The sequence below is a fragment of the Cetorhinus maximus genome, chromosome 2 (assembly GCF_964194155.1).
Source record: "Cetorhinus maximus chromosome 2, sCetMax3.hap1.1, whole genome shotgun sequence".
In the NCBI taxonomy this organism is placed as follows: domain Eukaryota; kingdom Metazoa; phylum Chordata; class Chondrichthyes; order Lamniformes; family Cetorhinidae; genus Cetorhinus; species Cetorhinus maximus.
Window position 1 is genome coordinate 17,217,596 of NC_135880.1, and position 17,563 is coordinate 17,235,158.

The 17,563-nt window shown below is 45.3% G+C and overlaps 1 protein-coding gene across 1 annotated transcript in view; it reads left to right on the forward strand.

The window, feature by feature from the left end:
• The window catches only part of galntl6 (polypeptide N-acetylgalactosaminyltransferase like 6), a 1,368,692-nt gene that overhangs the window by 1,164,790 nt on the left and 186,339 nt on the right, over positions 1-17,563 (forward strand). Inside the window, exons 8-9 of the mRNA XM_078557596.1 lie at positions 5,642-5,759; positions 15,291-15,398. Of these exons, the coding sequence (XP_078413722.1) occupies positions 5,642-5,759; positions 15,291-15,398 (226 nt within the window). The remainder of the gene's footprint in view (positions 1-5,641; positions 5,760-15,290; positions 15,399-17,563) is intronic.

Sequence of the window (17,563 nt, forward strand, 5' to 3'; positions counted from 1 at the left end):
GGCCCAACAACCCATCAAATGGCTGTGGGGCGAGCTGGCAAAGAAAAGGTGTGCTCGCCCCTGACTTTTACGTGGCCCTGCCCAGTAATATGTAGCCCTTAGAGTCATTATGCCACAAAAGGAAGCCATTCAGCCCAATGAGTCCATGATGGCTCTCTTTAGAGCAATCCATTCAGTTCCATTTTCCAAACTCGTAGCTCTGCAAGGTTTCTTTTTCTCTCAAGGTCCCATCCAATTTCCTTTTGAAATCATCCATTGTCTCTGCTTCCATCACCCTAGTAGGCAGCGAGTTCCAGGTCATTACCTTCACTGTGTAAGAAAGCTCTCCCTCACATCCACCTCTCATCTCTGGCCCAAAGCCTTCAATCTGCGTCCCCTAGCCTTGTACCATCAGCTTTACTTTGTCTACCTGATCTAAACCTGTCATAATCTTTGAAACCTCTATCACCTCTAAATTGAAGTTTAATCTCAAGCAAATAGTATTCATTTGCAATTAGTTTTTCATATCTCACCTCATAATTCTGGATCGAACTTGTTGGCAATTCAGTCACGATGGCTTTAATTAGAGGATGAGATTCAAATCTTGCCCATTTGAAGGTGGCGGTTACATTTCAGCTGCAGAAATAAAAATCTAACATGATTGTGGGTTGTTTTTAACTCAGAGAATACAGGCGGCACAGAAATACACAATGTCTTCATTGGCCTGAAGGTTATTTAATGTGCACTCTGCCAAGTGAGTAATGTCTGTAAAGCTTGCATTAATTTCAGAGAAAAATGCACCAAATGGTCAACTAGGATTACTAAAGACATTTTCCCTGTTGTGCTGCAGTAGGAGGTCAGAAGGGAAGGTGCTCTCAAATTATTAGTCAGAAAAATGAGTGGAGACATTTCCTTTCTTGGATTAAAGAGCTAAAATTGGCAAAAGATACAGAGGTGACATGTGGGAAAAGAAATTTATGCAGTGAGTTGTTACGATCTGGAATGCTCTGCCTGAAAGGGTTCTTGGAGCAGATTCAATAGTCACTTTCAAAAGCGAATTGGATAAATATTGGGTGGGGGGAAAATGTGCAGGGCTATGAGGAAAGAGCAGGGCAAGTGGAACGAAAGGCCAGCACAGGCACAATGGGCCAAATAGCCTCCTTCCGTGCTGCATCATTCTTTGATTCGATGATTCCTGTTACCAACATCTGCCCGTGAAAAGATGAACAGCTTGTTACCTCATCTTGTGATGGGAATGATTGAAAGGGAAGCAGTTAGCTCTGTAAATGTCTGGTTGTTGGAACCTTGTCAGGTGATTTGGCGTGACTTCAATAATCAAAAACTACGCGTGGAGGAATATTAAATGTTAGAATATTTCACTCTTTCTTTCAGACACGGTTAAAATCTTTTAGAGCTTTGAGTGTCCGAAAGACATTGCGCTCACTCCCTATAATCTTCTTTTTAACCTAATTAGCACTTGATTCAATTGGGAACTATCAATATTGGCGCAAGTAGGTTTTCTTTTCTTCTTTAAGCTTGTAGGTGAAGAGGAATATTGGGTAATAAATTCCATTCCATTTCAGCCACTCCGTGTCAGCATTAAAAATAAAGATTTACATTTATACAGTGCCTTTCATGACCTTAGGACGTTCCAAAGTGCCTTACTGCCTATGACGTACTTTGAAAGTGTAGTCACTGTTCTAATGTAGGAAATGCAGCAGCCAATTTGTGCACAGCAAGCTCCCACAAACAACAAAGTGATTATGAGCAGATAATCTATTTTTGATGTGGACACTGAGGGATAAATATTGACCCAGCACATCAGGGAGAACACCCCTGCTCTTCTTCCAAATAATGCCGTAGGATCATTTATGTTCACCTGAGAAGGGCAGTTTAGCATCTCATCCAAAAGACGGCACCTTTGACCATGCAGCACTCCCTCAGTACTGCACTGTGCAACAGTTTAAATAAAGTGAGAGATTTTAGAGTCAGAGCACCAGTCAAATTCCTTCTGCTGACAGCAGACATAAACCTCAACCTCTAAGAACAAAGCCACTGCTCCAATGTGACATTTTTACCCTACCAGCTGACCTGTGTGATTTTGCCAATTAATGCCAACTTAACACTCTGGACACATGTCCAGAAGGGGCTGGATTAAGACTAATCAAGTACATTTGAAATAGGAACCCCTATGAGATAGGATAGTTAATGTTTCGAGCCCGTATGACTCTTCTTCAGAGCTCTGAAGAAGAGCCATACGGACTCGAAACGTTAACTCTGCTTCTCTCTGCACAAACACTGTCAGACCTGCTGAGTTTTTCCAGCATTTTCTGTTTTTACTATTTTACTACAGGTAGGAAAGTAAGTTGTCAATAGGACATAACGTGTCTACGGAAGGATTTAGGTAGGTTAAGCGAGTGGGCAAAAATTTGGCAGATGGAGTATAATCTGGGGAAAATGTGAACTCGTCCACTTTGGCAGGAAGAATTGAAAAGCCGTATGTTATTTGAACGGAGAGAGACTGCAGAACTCTGGCCTGAATTTTTCCCGCATCGGGTGGGCCCGGTGAGAGCGGACGGGGGCGGTCAGGGAGCCGACCGCCGCCCACGATCGGCTCCACACCACGAATTCACGAGGAGGGAGAGCTGGGCCTGGCATGCAGTTCACGCATGCGCTCGAAAGAGCGCCTCAATCTCCCCCAGGCATAGAGCTGCCTCAGGGGGATTGAAGCGCTTTTTGAAAAAATTAATAAATCCAATAAAAATTCAATGAAACACGTCCCCTCACGTGACTGTGTCACGTGAAATGGGACATATTTTTAATTTCAAAAGAAAGTTTTTATTTAATTTGTAATAACTTTAGGAAACCTCATCCCGCTCGTGGATGAGGTTTCCTAAATAATGTAAAGGCCGCTTGGCCTTGTCGCCTGCCCGCTGACCAGTAGGCTGGATGGGTGGCCTAAATTTCAAGTGAACTAGGCCCTTAATGGCCTTAATAGGCCTTTCAATTGTCGGCGGACGCGCAGCCGACTCTGACACGCGCCCGCCGAACGAAATATCGCGCGAGTGCGCCATGATGTCGGGACGCACGCCCGCACACCAAAGGTAAAATTCAGGCCTCTATGTTACAGAGGGACCTGGATGTCCTGGTGCATGAATCACAAAAAGCTAGTATGCAGTTACAGCAGGTGAGTAGGAAGGCAAATGGAATGTTGGCATTTATTGCAAGGGAAACTGAACATAAAAATAATGTTACTGCTGTTATACAGGGCCTTGGTGAGACCACATCTGGAGTACTGTGAACAGTTTTGGTCTCCTTGCTTAAGAAGGGATATAATTGCAATCGACATAATTCAGAGAAGATTCACTTGACTGATAACCTGGGGCAAAGGAATTATGTTATGAGGAAAGGTTGAGCAGGCTGGGCTTATGCTCGTTGGAGTTGAGAAGAATGAGAGGTGAGCTTATTGAAACGTATAAGATCGTGAGGAGACTTGACAGGGTGGATGCTGGGAGGATATTTCCCCTTGTGGGAGAGACTAAAGCCAGGGGACACAGTTTAAAAATAAGAGGTTTCCCATTTAAGGCTGAGAAAAGGAGAATATTTTTTCTCTCAGAGAGCTGTTAGTATGGTAAATTCTTTTCCCTAGAGAGCATGGAGGTTGGGTTATTGAATATATTTAAGGCTGAGTTAGATAGATGTTTGCTGGACCAGGGAGTCAAGGGTTATGATGGGCAGACAGATGGAGTTGAAGCACAATCAGATAAGTCATGATCTTATCGAATGGTGGAATAGGCTTGAGGAGCCAAACGGCCTAGGCCTGGTCTTAGTTCTTGCGTTCTAATGTCCCTAAGTGCTGAAGTCCCTAACTAGCGGAAATAATTTCTCTCTATCTACCCTATCTGTTCTGCTTCATCCCTTGAAAGTTTTGAGGAAATCATCCCTTAACCTTCTAAGTTCTGGGGAATGCAACCCGAGTTTGTGGAATCCCTCGTTGTAATTTAACACTTGGAGTTGAGGTATCATTCTGGTAAATCTACACTGCACTCGCTCCAAGACCAATGTATCCTAGTGACCAGAAGTGAACATTGTACTACCTGGCTCCCGACAACTATATTTTTTAATATTTTGTCTGTCCAACATCCATGTCCAGACCAGTATTTTATTCTTACATTCTTTTTTAGTCTCAACTAATGTTACAGTTGACAAATAACACCAGGGTTTCACAGCCCTTCATCGATTTTCCATTGCACAAAAAGCAGGCCAAATCCAACCTGCCTACTTTCGATCATCAGTAAAGTGTGGGAAAGGGTCATCAACAGTGCTATCAAGCAGCACTTGCTCACTGATGCTCAGTTTGGGTTCTGCCAGGGCCACTCAGCTCCTGATCTCATTAGAGCCTTGGTTCAAACATGGACAAAAGAGCTGAACTCCCAAGGTGAGGTGCGAGTGACCGCCCTTGACATCAAGGCAGCATTTGACCAAGAGTGGCATCAAGGAGCCCTAGCAAGACTGGAGTCAATGGGAATCAGGGGGAAAACTCTCTGCTGGTTGGTGTCATTCCTAGCACAAAGGAAGATGGTTGTTGAAGGTCAATCATTTCAGTTCTAGGACATCACTGCAGGAGTTCCTCAGGGCCAACCATCTTCAGCTGCTTCATTAATGACCTTCCTTCCATCATAAAGTCAGAAGTGGGGATGTTCACTGATGATTGCACAATGTTCAACACCATTCGCGACTCCTCAGATACTGAAGCAGTCCATGTCAAAATACAGCAAGACCTAGACAATATTCAGGTATGGGCTGACAAGTGGCATGTAATGTTTGTGCCACACAAGTGCTGGGCAATGGCATTCTCCAACAAGAGAGAATCTAACCACCGTCCCTTGACATTCAATGGCATTACCATCGCTGAATCCCCCACTATCAACATTCTGGAGGTTACCATTGACTATAAACTGAACTGAACAGGCCATATAAATACTGTGGCTACAAGAGCAGGTCAGAGGCTAGGAATCCTGTGCAAGTAACTCACCTCCTGACACAAAAACTGTCCACTATCTACAAGGCACAAGTCAGAAATGTGATGGAACATTCTCCACTTGCCTGGATGAGTGCAGTTCTAACAACACTCAACAAGCTTGACACCATCCAGGACAAAGCAGCCCACTTGATTGGCAATGCATCCACAAACATTCACTCCCTCCACCACCGACACACAATGGCAGCAGTGTGTACCATCTACAAGACGCGCTGCAGGAACTCACCAAGGCCCCTTAGACAGCACGTGCTAAACCCACGACCACTACCATCTAGAAGGGCAAAGGCAGCAGACACATGGGAACACCACCACCTGGAAGTTCCCCTCCAAGTCACTCCCCATCCTGACTTGGAAATATATCGCCGTTCCTTCACTGTCACTGGGTCAGACTCCTGGAACTCCCTCCCTAGCAGCATTGTGGGTGTACCTACACCGCATGGACTGCAATGGTTCAAGGAGGGAGCTCACCACCACCACCATCTGAAGGGCAGTTAGGGATGGGCAATAAATGCTGGTCAGGCCTGTGACGCCTACACCCCATGAATGAATAAAAACAAATCCTCAATAAACCCTGAATTGAAGAATTAATGTATGGCATTCAGTATCCATTTTATCTTTCAGATCACCAGTCATGGCTGGAGGCTTGTTTGCTGTCGATCAGCGATGGTTCTGGGAATTGGGTGGCTATGATCCAGGACTGGAGATCTGGGGAGGAGAACAGTACGAAATATCTTTCAAGGTAAGTTGGCAAGGAGATTTCAGCCTTGTAGTGCATTTATGCATTATTAAATTTGAAAGGTACTTTATTTATTGTTTTTCTTTAAAAAAAAGCTATCTTTCTACCTATGATGTTTCAATATGCCTTTCATTATGCGAAAGGTCATCACTATCAAGATCCAGTGCAAGATTGCAGTCTCAACTGATTTTCTTCACAAGAACATTAGAAGCGGGAGTTGGCCATTCAGCCCCTCGGGCCTGTTTCACCATTGAATTGGACCATGTCTGATCACATCTCAACTCCATTTACCCACCTTTGCTCCATATCCCTTGCGACCCATACCCAACAATCATCTATCAAACTTGAAAGCACTTTTGGGGAAGGGCTATAAGGACTGTAAGGCTGGAAAGAGGTTTCAGAAGAATGTGAACACGTGGTTGTGAGTTTTAAGTTTGAGGCACTGTTGGACCAGAAGGCAATGTAGGTCAGCGACCATACAGCTGTTGGTTGATTTGGACCTATTGCAAGTTCAGATATGGGTAGCAGAGTTTTAGATCGATTGAGGTTTACAGCGTGGGAAGATGGGAGGTTAGACAGGAATGGTTGAGTCTGGAGGTAATAAAGTGTCTACATGTTTTTACTGTGCAGGCTACATCAGCTCTGTACCCCATTTGGTAGCGGGACATTTAGTGGGGCAGAAGTCTGGTGCATGAGGAACCTGCTTTCCTCCCACCTCCACCCTGATTAAGTCTGCGGCAGGAAGGCCCGTGGACCGAGTTCCTGCCCCACTGCCAGTCGAGGCCCATAAGCGGGCAATTAATGTCCACTTCTGGGCCTCGTCCTGCTGCTGCTGGTATTCACCCAGCGGCAGGCAGGGCAGTTGCCATGCCAGGAGCACAGAAGCACAAACAAACCCATGCAGGGTTGCTTGTGGTCTTCCAGAGGGGTCTCTCATTCAAAGACACACAATGCCTGATCTAGGGACCCAATATCGGCAAGGGTGGGTGGGGCTGCTGCGAGCCACCTTCCTGCCCTTGCTGCCGACCACGCATGCACCCACCACACAACCCCCACTCAGCAACACCCTTCCCACCATCCCCCTCCTGGTATCACTCACCTGTGGCCTGGGTTCATTGTAATCCTGGGGCTCGGCTGAGTGTCATACCAGCAGCAGTCACCACCTCCATGGAGGCGCTGCCATTCAATAGAGCTGCGGCAGCTAAATGGCCAATATCTCTTGGCCAGGGGACATCTTACCCCAGGACCCTTGATCCCAAGCGAGACCCACTGCTGTCCAGTTAACTCAATGAGTGGCATATGATGCAACGGGCCTTCTCAAGTGGGTGACACGGCTCTCGCCAGCTCTCTAGCCAGGGGGCAAGACCCCTGTCACCTACATTAAATCCGACTTTTTATTTGGAGGTGGGAACAGCTCAGAAATTGGCCTCTCACTGGCTCAAAAGCTGATTCAAAGTTTTCTTTTAACTAATTGAGTATTAAAAGGCTAACGATTGGCAGAATGTTACCAGCTGTGACCATGGCAACTTCTGACACAGCCTTAATGGCCAATAGTTGCAGGACTGATCAGCTCCATGGCACTGTTTCCTTGCAATTATAATCACAGGGGCATTTGATTGTGGCACAGCAAAGGATCAGTCAAACCCTCACTGCAACTGCCAGCTTCTTCGTGGAACTCATTACATAATACTTTAATTTAACAATTCTTTCATAAATTGTTTATTTTAAGTTAAAGTCAGTCATTTGGGGATTGGACAAGGAGGTCAGTGGGGCCAAGCAGGATTTTTTGTCCTCAGGACGTGGCTGCAGGAGTTCCTCAGGGTTGTGTCCTTGGCCCAACCATCTTCAGCTGCTACATCATAAGGTCACAAGTGGGGATGTTCGTTGATGGTTCCACAATGTTCAGCACCATTTGCAACTCTTCAGATACTAAAACACTCCATGTCCAAGTGCAGCAAGACCCGGATGACATTCAGGCTTGGGCTGATAAGTGGCAAGTGACATTCGCACCACACAGGAGCTAAGAAATGACTGTCTCCAGCAAAAGAAAACCTAACCATCTCCCTTTGACATTCAACAGCATTACAATCACTGAAACTCCCACCATCAACATCCTGGAGGTTATCATTGACCAGAACTTAACTGGACCAGCCCATGAATAATGTGGCTACATGTGCAAGAATTCTGCGGTGAGAATTCCGACTACCCAAAGCCTGTCCACCACAAGTCCCAAATCAGGAGTGTGATGGGATACTCTCCACTTGCCTGGATGAGTGTAGCTCCAACAATACTCAAAGCTCAACACCATCCAGGACAACGCAGGCTACTTGATCGGCACCCCATCCACTACCTCAAACATGTACTCCACCACCGATGCACAGTAACTGCAGTGTGTACCATTTACAAGGTGCACGACAGCAACTCATCAAAGGCCTTTTAACAACTCATTCCAAACCCACGACATCTGCCACATAAGTGCAGCAGATAGATGGGAGCACCACCACCTTCAAGTTCCCCTCCAAGCCACACACCATCCTGGCTTGGAAATATATCGCCGTTCCTTCACTGTCGCTGGGTTGAAACAGCACTGTGGGTATTACCACACTACATGGGCTGCATTGATTCAAGAAGGCAGCTCACCACTATCTGCTCAAGGGTAATTGGGAATGGCAACAAATTTTGGCCTTGTCAATAATGCTCACATCCCAAGAAGTAATAAAAAAAATTAAGTCTACAGGTCACAATGATCACAGACTCACAGACTCACAGAATTTTAACGGCACAGAAGGAGGCCATTCGGCCCATCATGTCTGCACCAGTTCTCTAAATGAGCATTATGACCTAGTGCCATTGCCCTGCCTTTTCCCCGTACCCCTGCACATTGTTTCTATTCAAATAATCATCTGATGCCCTCTTGAATGCCTCGATTGAACCTGCCTCCACCACACCTCCAGGTAGTGCATTCCAGAACAGAACCACTCGTTGTGTGAAAAAGTTTTTTTCTCGGGTCACGTTTGCTTCATTTGCAAATCACTTTAAATCTGTGCCTCCTCGTTCTTGATCCTTTTACAAGCAGGAACAGCTTTTCCCTATCCGCTCTGTCCAGCCCCCTCATGATTTTGAACATCCCTATCAAATCTCCTCTTAGCCTTCTTCTCTCCAAGGAGAACAGTCCCAACCTCTCCAATCTCTCCTCGTAGCTGAAGTTTCTCATCCCTGGAACCATTCTTGTAAACAAGAATGCAGGTGATAAAATTCCCCATATCTCAGCAGCAGGAGTACAATTCGTCAAATCTGTTTTTTTTTCCCCCAATAAGGCGCAATTTAGAGTCTCGCTCCACCGCTTCCACTTGTTAATGCAAAGGACTGATACACAGCTGTGCACATACTGCTTTGTTTCCAAGTGAAGAAGTGGGAGCCTGTTGAATGTGGAATATATCAGGTGTAGTCAAACAGCTATTTATTGTGCCTGTCAAAAGCCCGCCATCATCCGAGACTTCATTACCCTATTTTCCTGTAATCTGTCATTTTCTGGGCTGTAATTGAAATGCAGGCCTCACCTTCTTGCCTAGTGTCTGAGGGGAACCATGGTAACGGCACACAGAGTTCAGATGCTAAATTGACTCGGTGTATTTTGCTCAGGGAACAGATTCATCGGGAGACTCTCATGTCACCCGGGCTTCCATCTTAGTCATCTCCTGTCGCTCGTCTCATTAAAGATACTGACCTCAGGGCTCTGTCGTGCTTATTAATATAAAGGGAGGTAATGGGTAAGCAGTTCTTTCAACTCTGAAACTAGTTTTAGCCCATTACTGACAGGATTTGTGACAGAGGATGAAGGTCGGTGTGACATTGACAGTGACTGTAATTGTGTTTGATGGGAATCTGGCAGAGTCTGAGGCAGAAAGTTTGGCTGTAAGAACCATTTTGAGAACTAGTGCAAGGCATAACTTCAGGGAGGCAATCAGGGCACATCAGCCACGTCACTGGGTACATAGGAAGTAACATTAACATATTTACTTCTGATCATGTTCAGAGTCTGTGTTTTTTTTTTAATAACATTCTCTCTGAAGACATACAAATGGAAATATAATGAGTAGGGAGAGAAGCACAAGCTATAGTCACTGAGTTTCTTATCTCAGTACAGTGGTCGATGGGAGACAGCTCGACTAGAATTCAGTTCCCTGACCACAGGGAGGGAGCTTGTTCCATGTGTCTCTTGGGTCAGGGTGGCATTAGCTTGGGAGCAAATTGCCTGCCTTCCTATCATTGCAGCTCACCTCAGTCCCGGGGGGGTGGTGAGGTGCGGTGGGGAGGAGGCTGCTGGAGAGTGGGGTGGATATGGGGGTGACGGGTTGGGACAAGCAACCGGAAGGAAGAGAAAGAGGTGAAAATTCTAAAAGCAAATGCTCCAATTAAGTTAGCGTCCGTGCTGTCGCCCCCATGGGATAGTAGCGAACAAGTGCCAGCATGGACTCAATGGGCTGAATGGCCTCCTGCGTCGTTATTACTCTATATCGCTACTTGCTGAGCTCAGTGCAGCCAACATTGTCAATATTCGCAAATTCATTTAAGATTTCTTGATTTTTCATGTTACCATAATGTACATAACCAGCTGGTATCCAATAGGGAGGGAGAGAGAATTTTTCTATGACTGGTACACTTGAAAATAATAGCGAAAGATTAATCAATTGTTAATAAAACTGCAAGCGTTGAATGTGCTGCATATCTGACCTGTGGCTGTCACTCACCTGTGGAGCCAATTATCATATCCCATGTGAACTGTACTGATCTGCATTTTCATTTCCCTGAATGTAGTTCAGTGTGATTTAGCACTACCTCGAAAGGTTGAGCTGGATTGATAAGAAATATTCTGATTAGTTAAATAGCAATTTTATTACCATTTACATTGCCATACGCTCACGCATATCCACCATTGTCCATTAGGTGCCTCTACGAGCAGTGGTGGCAATGACAACTTGCGGAGATAGTTGGAATAAAGCGTTGAAAGCAATTCTTTCGCTCTTTCAAAACCTTTTCATACCTACGTTCGCATCATAATTTGTACATTTAATCGTCACCCGCTGTGCTCACTTACCTGCATTAGATCTCAGTTTTAAAGTTCTTATCCTTGTTTTCAAACCCCTCCATGACTTCACCCCTACCTATCTCTGCAACCTCCTCCAGTCCTGACACCCTACAAGATAGCTGCACTTCTCCAGTTCTGGCCTCTTGAGCGTATTCCCAATTTTAATCACTGCGCTGTTGACAACCATGTCTTTAGCTGACTGGGCCCCTAAGCCCTGGAACTCTCTCCCTCAACCTTTCCACTTCACTGCTGCCCTCTTGTCCCTTAAGACGTTCCTTAAAGCCAACCTATTTGACCAAGCCTTTGTTATTATTTCTAGTTTATTATTAAGGGTTTATTCAAGTCAATACCCTTCGCAGCCAAACGCTGAATTAAGGCAAGTTTAACAAGCAATTTTAAGTAAAATACAAAAATTCAAAAAAATAAAAAGTTTGGTGAAAATTCACCAGCAGCCAACAGCCCAATCATTGATTCACCAGACAGCCATAATTTCCTTGAGATCGTCTATTGCTTGAACCACTCGGTGTCTTACAGAAATCCTTCCAAACACCTCTTTTCCCGAATGCAACTGCACACCTGCTCCACACCACACAGAGGGTCAACATCAATAATCTTCTTGAAGGTATCTCCGCACACCAAAGTGTCAGTGTCTTCAAAGAATTTGAGAGCCAGCAGAATTCATTCAGGTGAAGGACCCCACCGTTCCTCCATTTCTTCAGCCTGCATCTGCCCCTCCTGCTGCTGCTGCCTCTCCCCCCCGACCAGCAACGCTGGCCCCACCATGTCCACCCCCAGAAGCTGAGACTGGCTGCAGCTCCAACTCAGCTGCCACAGCCGCTGGCCATGGATGAACGTCGCTGAGTGAGGCATCCTGCTGCTTGTTGCTGTTCTGCTCTCCCTCATCCAGGTCTGGGCTCAGCGTCAGGCCGTCAATGGAGACTTCGGCTGGTGGAGGTGCTGGCCAAGCTCGGGCTGCCTTCGGCCTCTGCTGCCATCACCTCCAGCACCACTGCGGCTGATCACCTGTCCTGATGTTAGACTTGGTGTTAGACTTTGTTTGATAATGCTCATGTGCGGCATCTATAGGGCCCAGGTGGCACAGTGGGATACGGTTGGGAGGGTGTTGCCTTGGGAGTCCTCAACATACACTCCAGACCCCTTGAAGTCTCATAGCATCAGGTCAAACATGGGCAAGGAAACCTCCTGCTGATTACCACGTACCGCCCTCACTTAGCTGATGAATCAGTGCTCCTCCATGTTGAACACCACTTGGAAGAAGCACTGAGGGTGGCAAGGGCGGAGAATGTACTCTGGGTGGAGGGACTTCAATGCCCATCACCAAGAGTGGCTCAGTAGCACCACCACTGACCGAGCTGGCTGAGCCCTAAAGATGTAGCTGCTAGACTGGGTCTGCAGCAGGTGGTGAGGGAACCAACAAGAGGGAAAAACATACTTGATTTCAGCTTCATCAACCTGCCTGCGCTGCCTCTGTCCCTGACAGTATCAGTAAGAGTAATCACCACACAGTCCTTGTGAAGACAAAGTCCCGTCTTCACATTGAGGATACCCTCCATGCTAAATGGGATAGATTTTGAACAGATCTAGCAACTCAAGACTGGACATCCATGAGGCGCTGTGGGCCATCAGCAGCAGCAGAATTGTACTTGAACACAATCTGTAACCTCATAGCATGGCATATCCCCCACTCTACCATTACCATCAAGCCAGGTGATCAACCCTGGTTCAATGAAGAGTGTAGGAGGGCATGCCAGGAGCAGCACCGGGCATACAAAGGCTCCTTCAACAGTACCTTCCAAACCCATGACCACTACCGTCTAGAAGGACAAGGGGAGCAAACACATGGGAACATCACCACTTTGAAGTTCTGTCTGAATACCACCACCTGGAACTCTGTCTCCTATCTGCTGTCACGTGTGTCTCTACATCATTCTGTGGGCGGTATGTTCTCCAGTCCCACTTTAACCCTTGCACTGCCAAACACCCTTATTCTACACTCCTGACTCCCCAAAGCCTGTCCACCAACTACAAGGCACATGTCAGGAGTGCGATGGAACACTCTCCACTTTCCTGAATGAGTGCAGCTCCGACAATACTTAAGAATCTCGACATTATCCAGAAAAAAAGCAGCCTGCTTGATTGGCATCCCATCCACCACCTTCAACATTCAATCCCTCTACCACTGACGCGCAGTAGCAGCTGTGTGTACCATATACAAGATGCTCTGCAGCGACTCACCCAGCCTCCTTAGACAGCCCCTTCCAAACCCATGACATCTACCACCTAGAAGGACAGGGCAGCAGATGCATGAGAACACCACCATCTGCAAGTTCCCCTCCAAGCTACACACCATCCTGATTTGGAACTATATTGCCCTGTCTGATCAAAATCCTGGAACTCCCTCCATTACAGCATTCTGGGTGTACCTACACCACATGGACTGCAGTGGTTCAAGAAGGCAGCTCACCACCACCTTCTCAGAGGCAATTAGGGATGCGCAATAAATGCTGGCCTAGCCAGTGACAACCACATCCCATGAATGAATAAAAAAAACAGCTAAAGTTAAGAGCTACTAAGGGTGGGGGGAAGGGCGCCTTTCTTTTCATGGGATGTGGATGTCGCTGGCTAGGCAGTGACGATCGCGGGTTTGGAAGGTGCTGTCTAAGGAGCCTTGCTGAGTTCCTGCAGTGCATCTTGTAGATGCTACACACTGCTGCTACTGTGCGTTGGTGGTGGAGGGAGTGGATGCTGCAGATGGTGGAGCTGCTTTGTCCTGGATGGTGTTGAGCTGCTTGAGTTTTGTGGGAGCTGCACTCATCCAGGCAAGTGGAGAATATTCCACAACACTCCTGACTTGTGCCTTGTACAAACTTTGGGGAGTCAGGAGTTGAGTTACTCAACGCACGATTCCTAGTCTCTGACCTTCTCTTGTAGCCACAGTATTTATATGGCTGGTCAAGTTCAGTTTCTGTTGAATGGTAACCCCCAGGATGTTGATAGAGGGGGATTCAGTGATGGTAATGCCATTGAACATCAAGGGGCGATGGTTGGATTCTCTCTTGTTGGAGACGGTCATTGCCTGGCACTGTGTGGTTCAAAATCTAGGATGCATAAGAGCTCTGAATTAGGGGAGAGCAGAAATCTCACCAGGTCTTTAGCTGAAAATAAGCGATGATTTAGGTAATTCTGCTTACGCTATGTGAATTAAAACATGAGCTATGTGGCATTGGTTTCTCTGGACTGGTGCAGTGGACACTTTTGTTGGCTGTCATATAGATAGGAATGCTTTGGGTGGATAATGGAAATGGGCAGGAAATGGAGGGTGCCCGTAATGTTGACGTTAGATCTATGTTTTGTGAGGCATGGGAATGATGGCAAGGAAAATTGAAATAATAAAGAGGAGCCATGCAAAGTTTTATTCACCCAGAAAAGCAGATGAACTACAAATAACAAAAGAACCCGCGCATTAAGGGGGCATTTCCCAAAAATTCTGGTGGGTATGTCAAATAATGGTTGCCCCATTAAGTGAGATTTCCGATGGTTTTTAATTTTTCTTTCACCCTTGGAATGCGGGCATTTATTCCTAGTTCCCCTGAGAAAGTGATGCTGGTACTTGTTCTGGAACTGCTATTCCTTCTGACAGTTTGACACAACCCAAAATCACTTCAGAATGTAGTTAAGAGTAGAATCATTACTGCGCTGAAAAAGGCTATTTGGCCCATTGGGTCGACACTGGCTCCCATCCCCTCCTTCGATCCTGGTAGCCCTGCAAGTTTCTTTAAACCATGGATTGCCTCTGCTTCCACCACCCTCATGAGAAGTGAGTTTCAGGTCATTACCACTCAGTGTTAAAAAAAAGTTCTTCCTCACATCTGTTTCCCCCCACAACCCCACCCCTCTCCCCGCCCCCAGTGTCTCTTGTCAAAAAACTTAAATTTGTGTTCCCAGTTGTTGCACCATCACCTACTAGGAATAACTTTTCTTTGTCTCCCTAATTTAAATTTGTCATGAAATTTGACAAGCTATCAGATTGCCCCTCAATCTCCTTTGCTCCGTGGTTTATGACTGGAGTCACATGAAGGCCAGTGTTGGTAAGGTTAGCAGGATTCCTTCTCTAAATTACAAGAGTGAACCAGTCTGAGCTTTTTACAAAATTCCGACAGATCCATGCTCACTGTTATTGGATTTTTTCCTTCATTAGACGCGGGATTTTTTTAAAATGTAATCAAGTTCTCAGACAGCCAGGGTGGTATTTGAAATTATGTCCCATTCGATTATTGGTCCCGGCCTGCTGGTTACAAATCCATACAATACCATATCCCGTTCTGTGCTTTATTGTATTACCAACAAAGGAGCTACTTTTATCCTCTGCAGTGTACTGGGGAGTCTGTAATCACTGCTTTTTTCTTTTCCCCTCCTTTCTCTAGGTTTGGATGTGCGGGGGTCACATGTACGATGCTCCTTGTTCCAGAGTAGGACACATCTACAGGAAGTACGTTCCTTATAAAGTTCCCTCCGGGACCAGTTTAGCAAGGGTGAGTACGGGATTAGATGCCTCCCTTTTACAGTGATCAAGGCCAGTGAGACAGTAAGTCCAGCTTCCCCTGCATTCTCCCCGATCCCTTATTAATATTGGAGCCAATGATTCTCAAAATCTTCCTGATGTGTCTATTAAGCTGGGAAAAATGCAATCGACTTTTACCCTTTTGGTCCCCAATGTGGGACCTATTTTTAAAAATAATTTGTTGACGTTTATCCTCACACCGCACTTTTCCAAAACTCAGGCTGAAGCCTCACAGGAGCTGTCTTAAACAATAACATCTGTTTGGAATGTATGAAAGGATAAACCACTCACTTGTTGATTAAATGCCAAGATCACTGCTTTGGGCTTTTTTGACATCAAGTTCACGTGTGATGAATAGACTTAAGTACTACTGTCACTGTTCACACACAATATGCTATTGGAACAAAAATAAGCCACAAAAAAGACCTCTGAAGATGGGGAAAACAGACATCTGATTGAGAGGGAATTGAGTTTTCTGTTCATGAGCTGAAGTAGCAGTTTGATTTCGTGCAAGCTCTTTGTCTAAACTGCTAGAAAGGTTTCCTTACCTTTGGAAAGGTGTTCAACATAACATAATTCATGTGTTGTGACCAAAGCTAACTGGCAGTCTATTCAGCAGAGTGCATGTTGTAAATTGTAAATGCTGTGATCCTTCTGTAGAATGAGAGTGCATTGATCTTAAACAGGGTAGATATCATTGTCACTGAAATTTAAAATGGTACTTAAAGATCATAAAAACAAGTCCATTTCACACTATTCACCTCCTATTCAGGCACATCTTCCTTAAAAATAGCACTACTAATTCATTGAAGCACAGTTGAGTTCTACCCAGTGTCCTGGTCACATCACTGCAATGGATTATCTGGTCATAATCACATTGCCATTTGTGGGATCTTGTTGTGCTCAAACTGGTTAGCCTAATCCCTAGATTAAAGCAGTGACTATGACTTCAGGCATTATTTCATTGGCCATGAAAACACTTTGGACATCCTAAAGTTGTAAAAGTCACTATATAAATGAAGTCTTTCTTTCTGTAGTGTTTTCCATGTGAGATTTGGTCAGTCGAATTATACCGGAGACGAACTTAATTATTTCACACAGATTTCTAGCAACAACTTATATTTATAGAGAGCTTTGAAAGTAATAAAAGATTTCCCAAGGTGCTTCACAGGAGTGCTGTGAAGCTCAATTAGACACCGAACCACATAAGGCATATTAGGGCAGATGACCAAAAGTTTGGTTAAAGAGGGAGGTTTTAAGGAGGGTCTTAAAGGAAGAAAGAGAGGTAGACAGTCCGACTGGTTTAGGGAGGGAATTCCAGAACTGAGTGCCTGGGCAGCTGAAGGCACGGCCACCAATGGTGGAGTGTTTATAAAGGGGATGATCAAGAGGCCAGAATTAGAGGAACACAGAGACTTCGGAGGGTTGTGGAGCAGATTACAGAGACAGGGTGTTGAGGGACACAATCAGGGTGGGATTTGATGGCAAGAGTGAGAATTTTAAGATCAGGGTGTTGGTTGACCAAAAGTCAATGTTGGTCGGCAAGTAAAGGGTTGATAGGTGAATAGATAATTTCCTTTCCTTTACAATATTGATCCAATTTAGTTTGAATTGTTAGAGAAAGGATAAAATATTATGCAGGTTCATGCTAATACTGCAGTAGCACAATTAGATATTGATGCTACCCATCTTAATATTTCCCTTCTCTTTCATATTGTCTCCATTCCGTTACTGTTAACTACTTTTAATTTTAGCTTCACTGTGCAAACTAAGACAAGAAAGGAGGTTGCAGTGAGGGATCATTTTGTTAGTTGACAGGTCTCAGTGAGCATTGTGAGAAAGCTTATCTCTTTTGCTCAGGATACAAAAGGCTAAGGCACTATTTCCGAATCTTAAAGAATTTAATCTGACCTATAAAACTGACAGTTTTTAAGGAGACAGGAAGCAGTGGCTTCTCATACAACCTGCTTTTTCTAGTGTGTATAACTCAAGGCAAAATAGTTGATCAAACTCTTTGGGCAGAAATTTAGGGCCCCGTTTCGGTGGGGTCGGGGCCGTTAGCTGCAGCGAGACGTTCCGAACCTCATTGGCTTCGGCGGGAAGGTAAAATGCCGCTGCCGTAAAATTTCGCCCTTT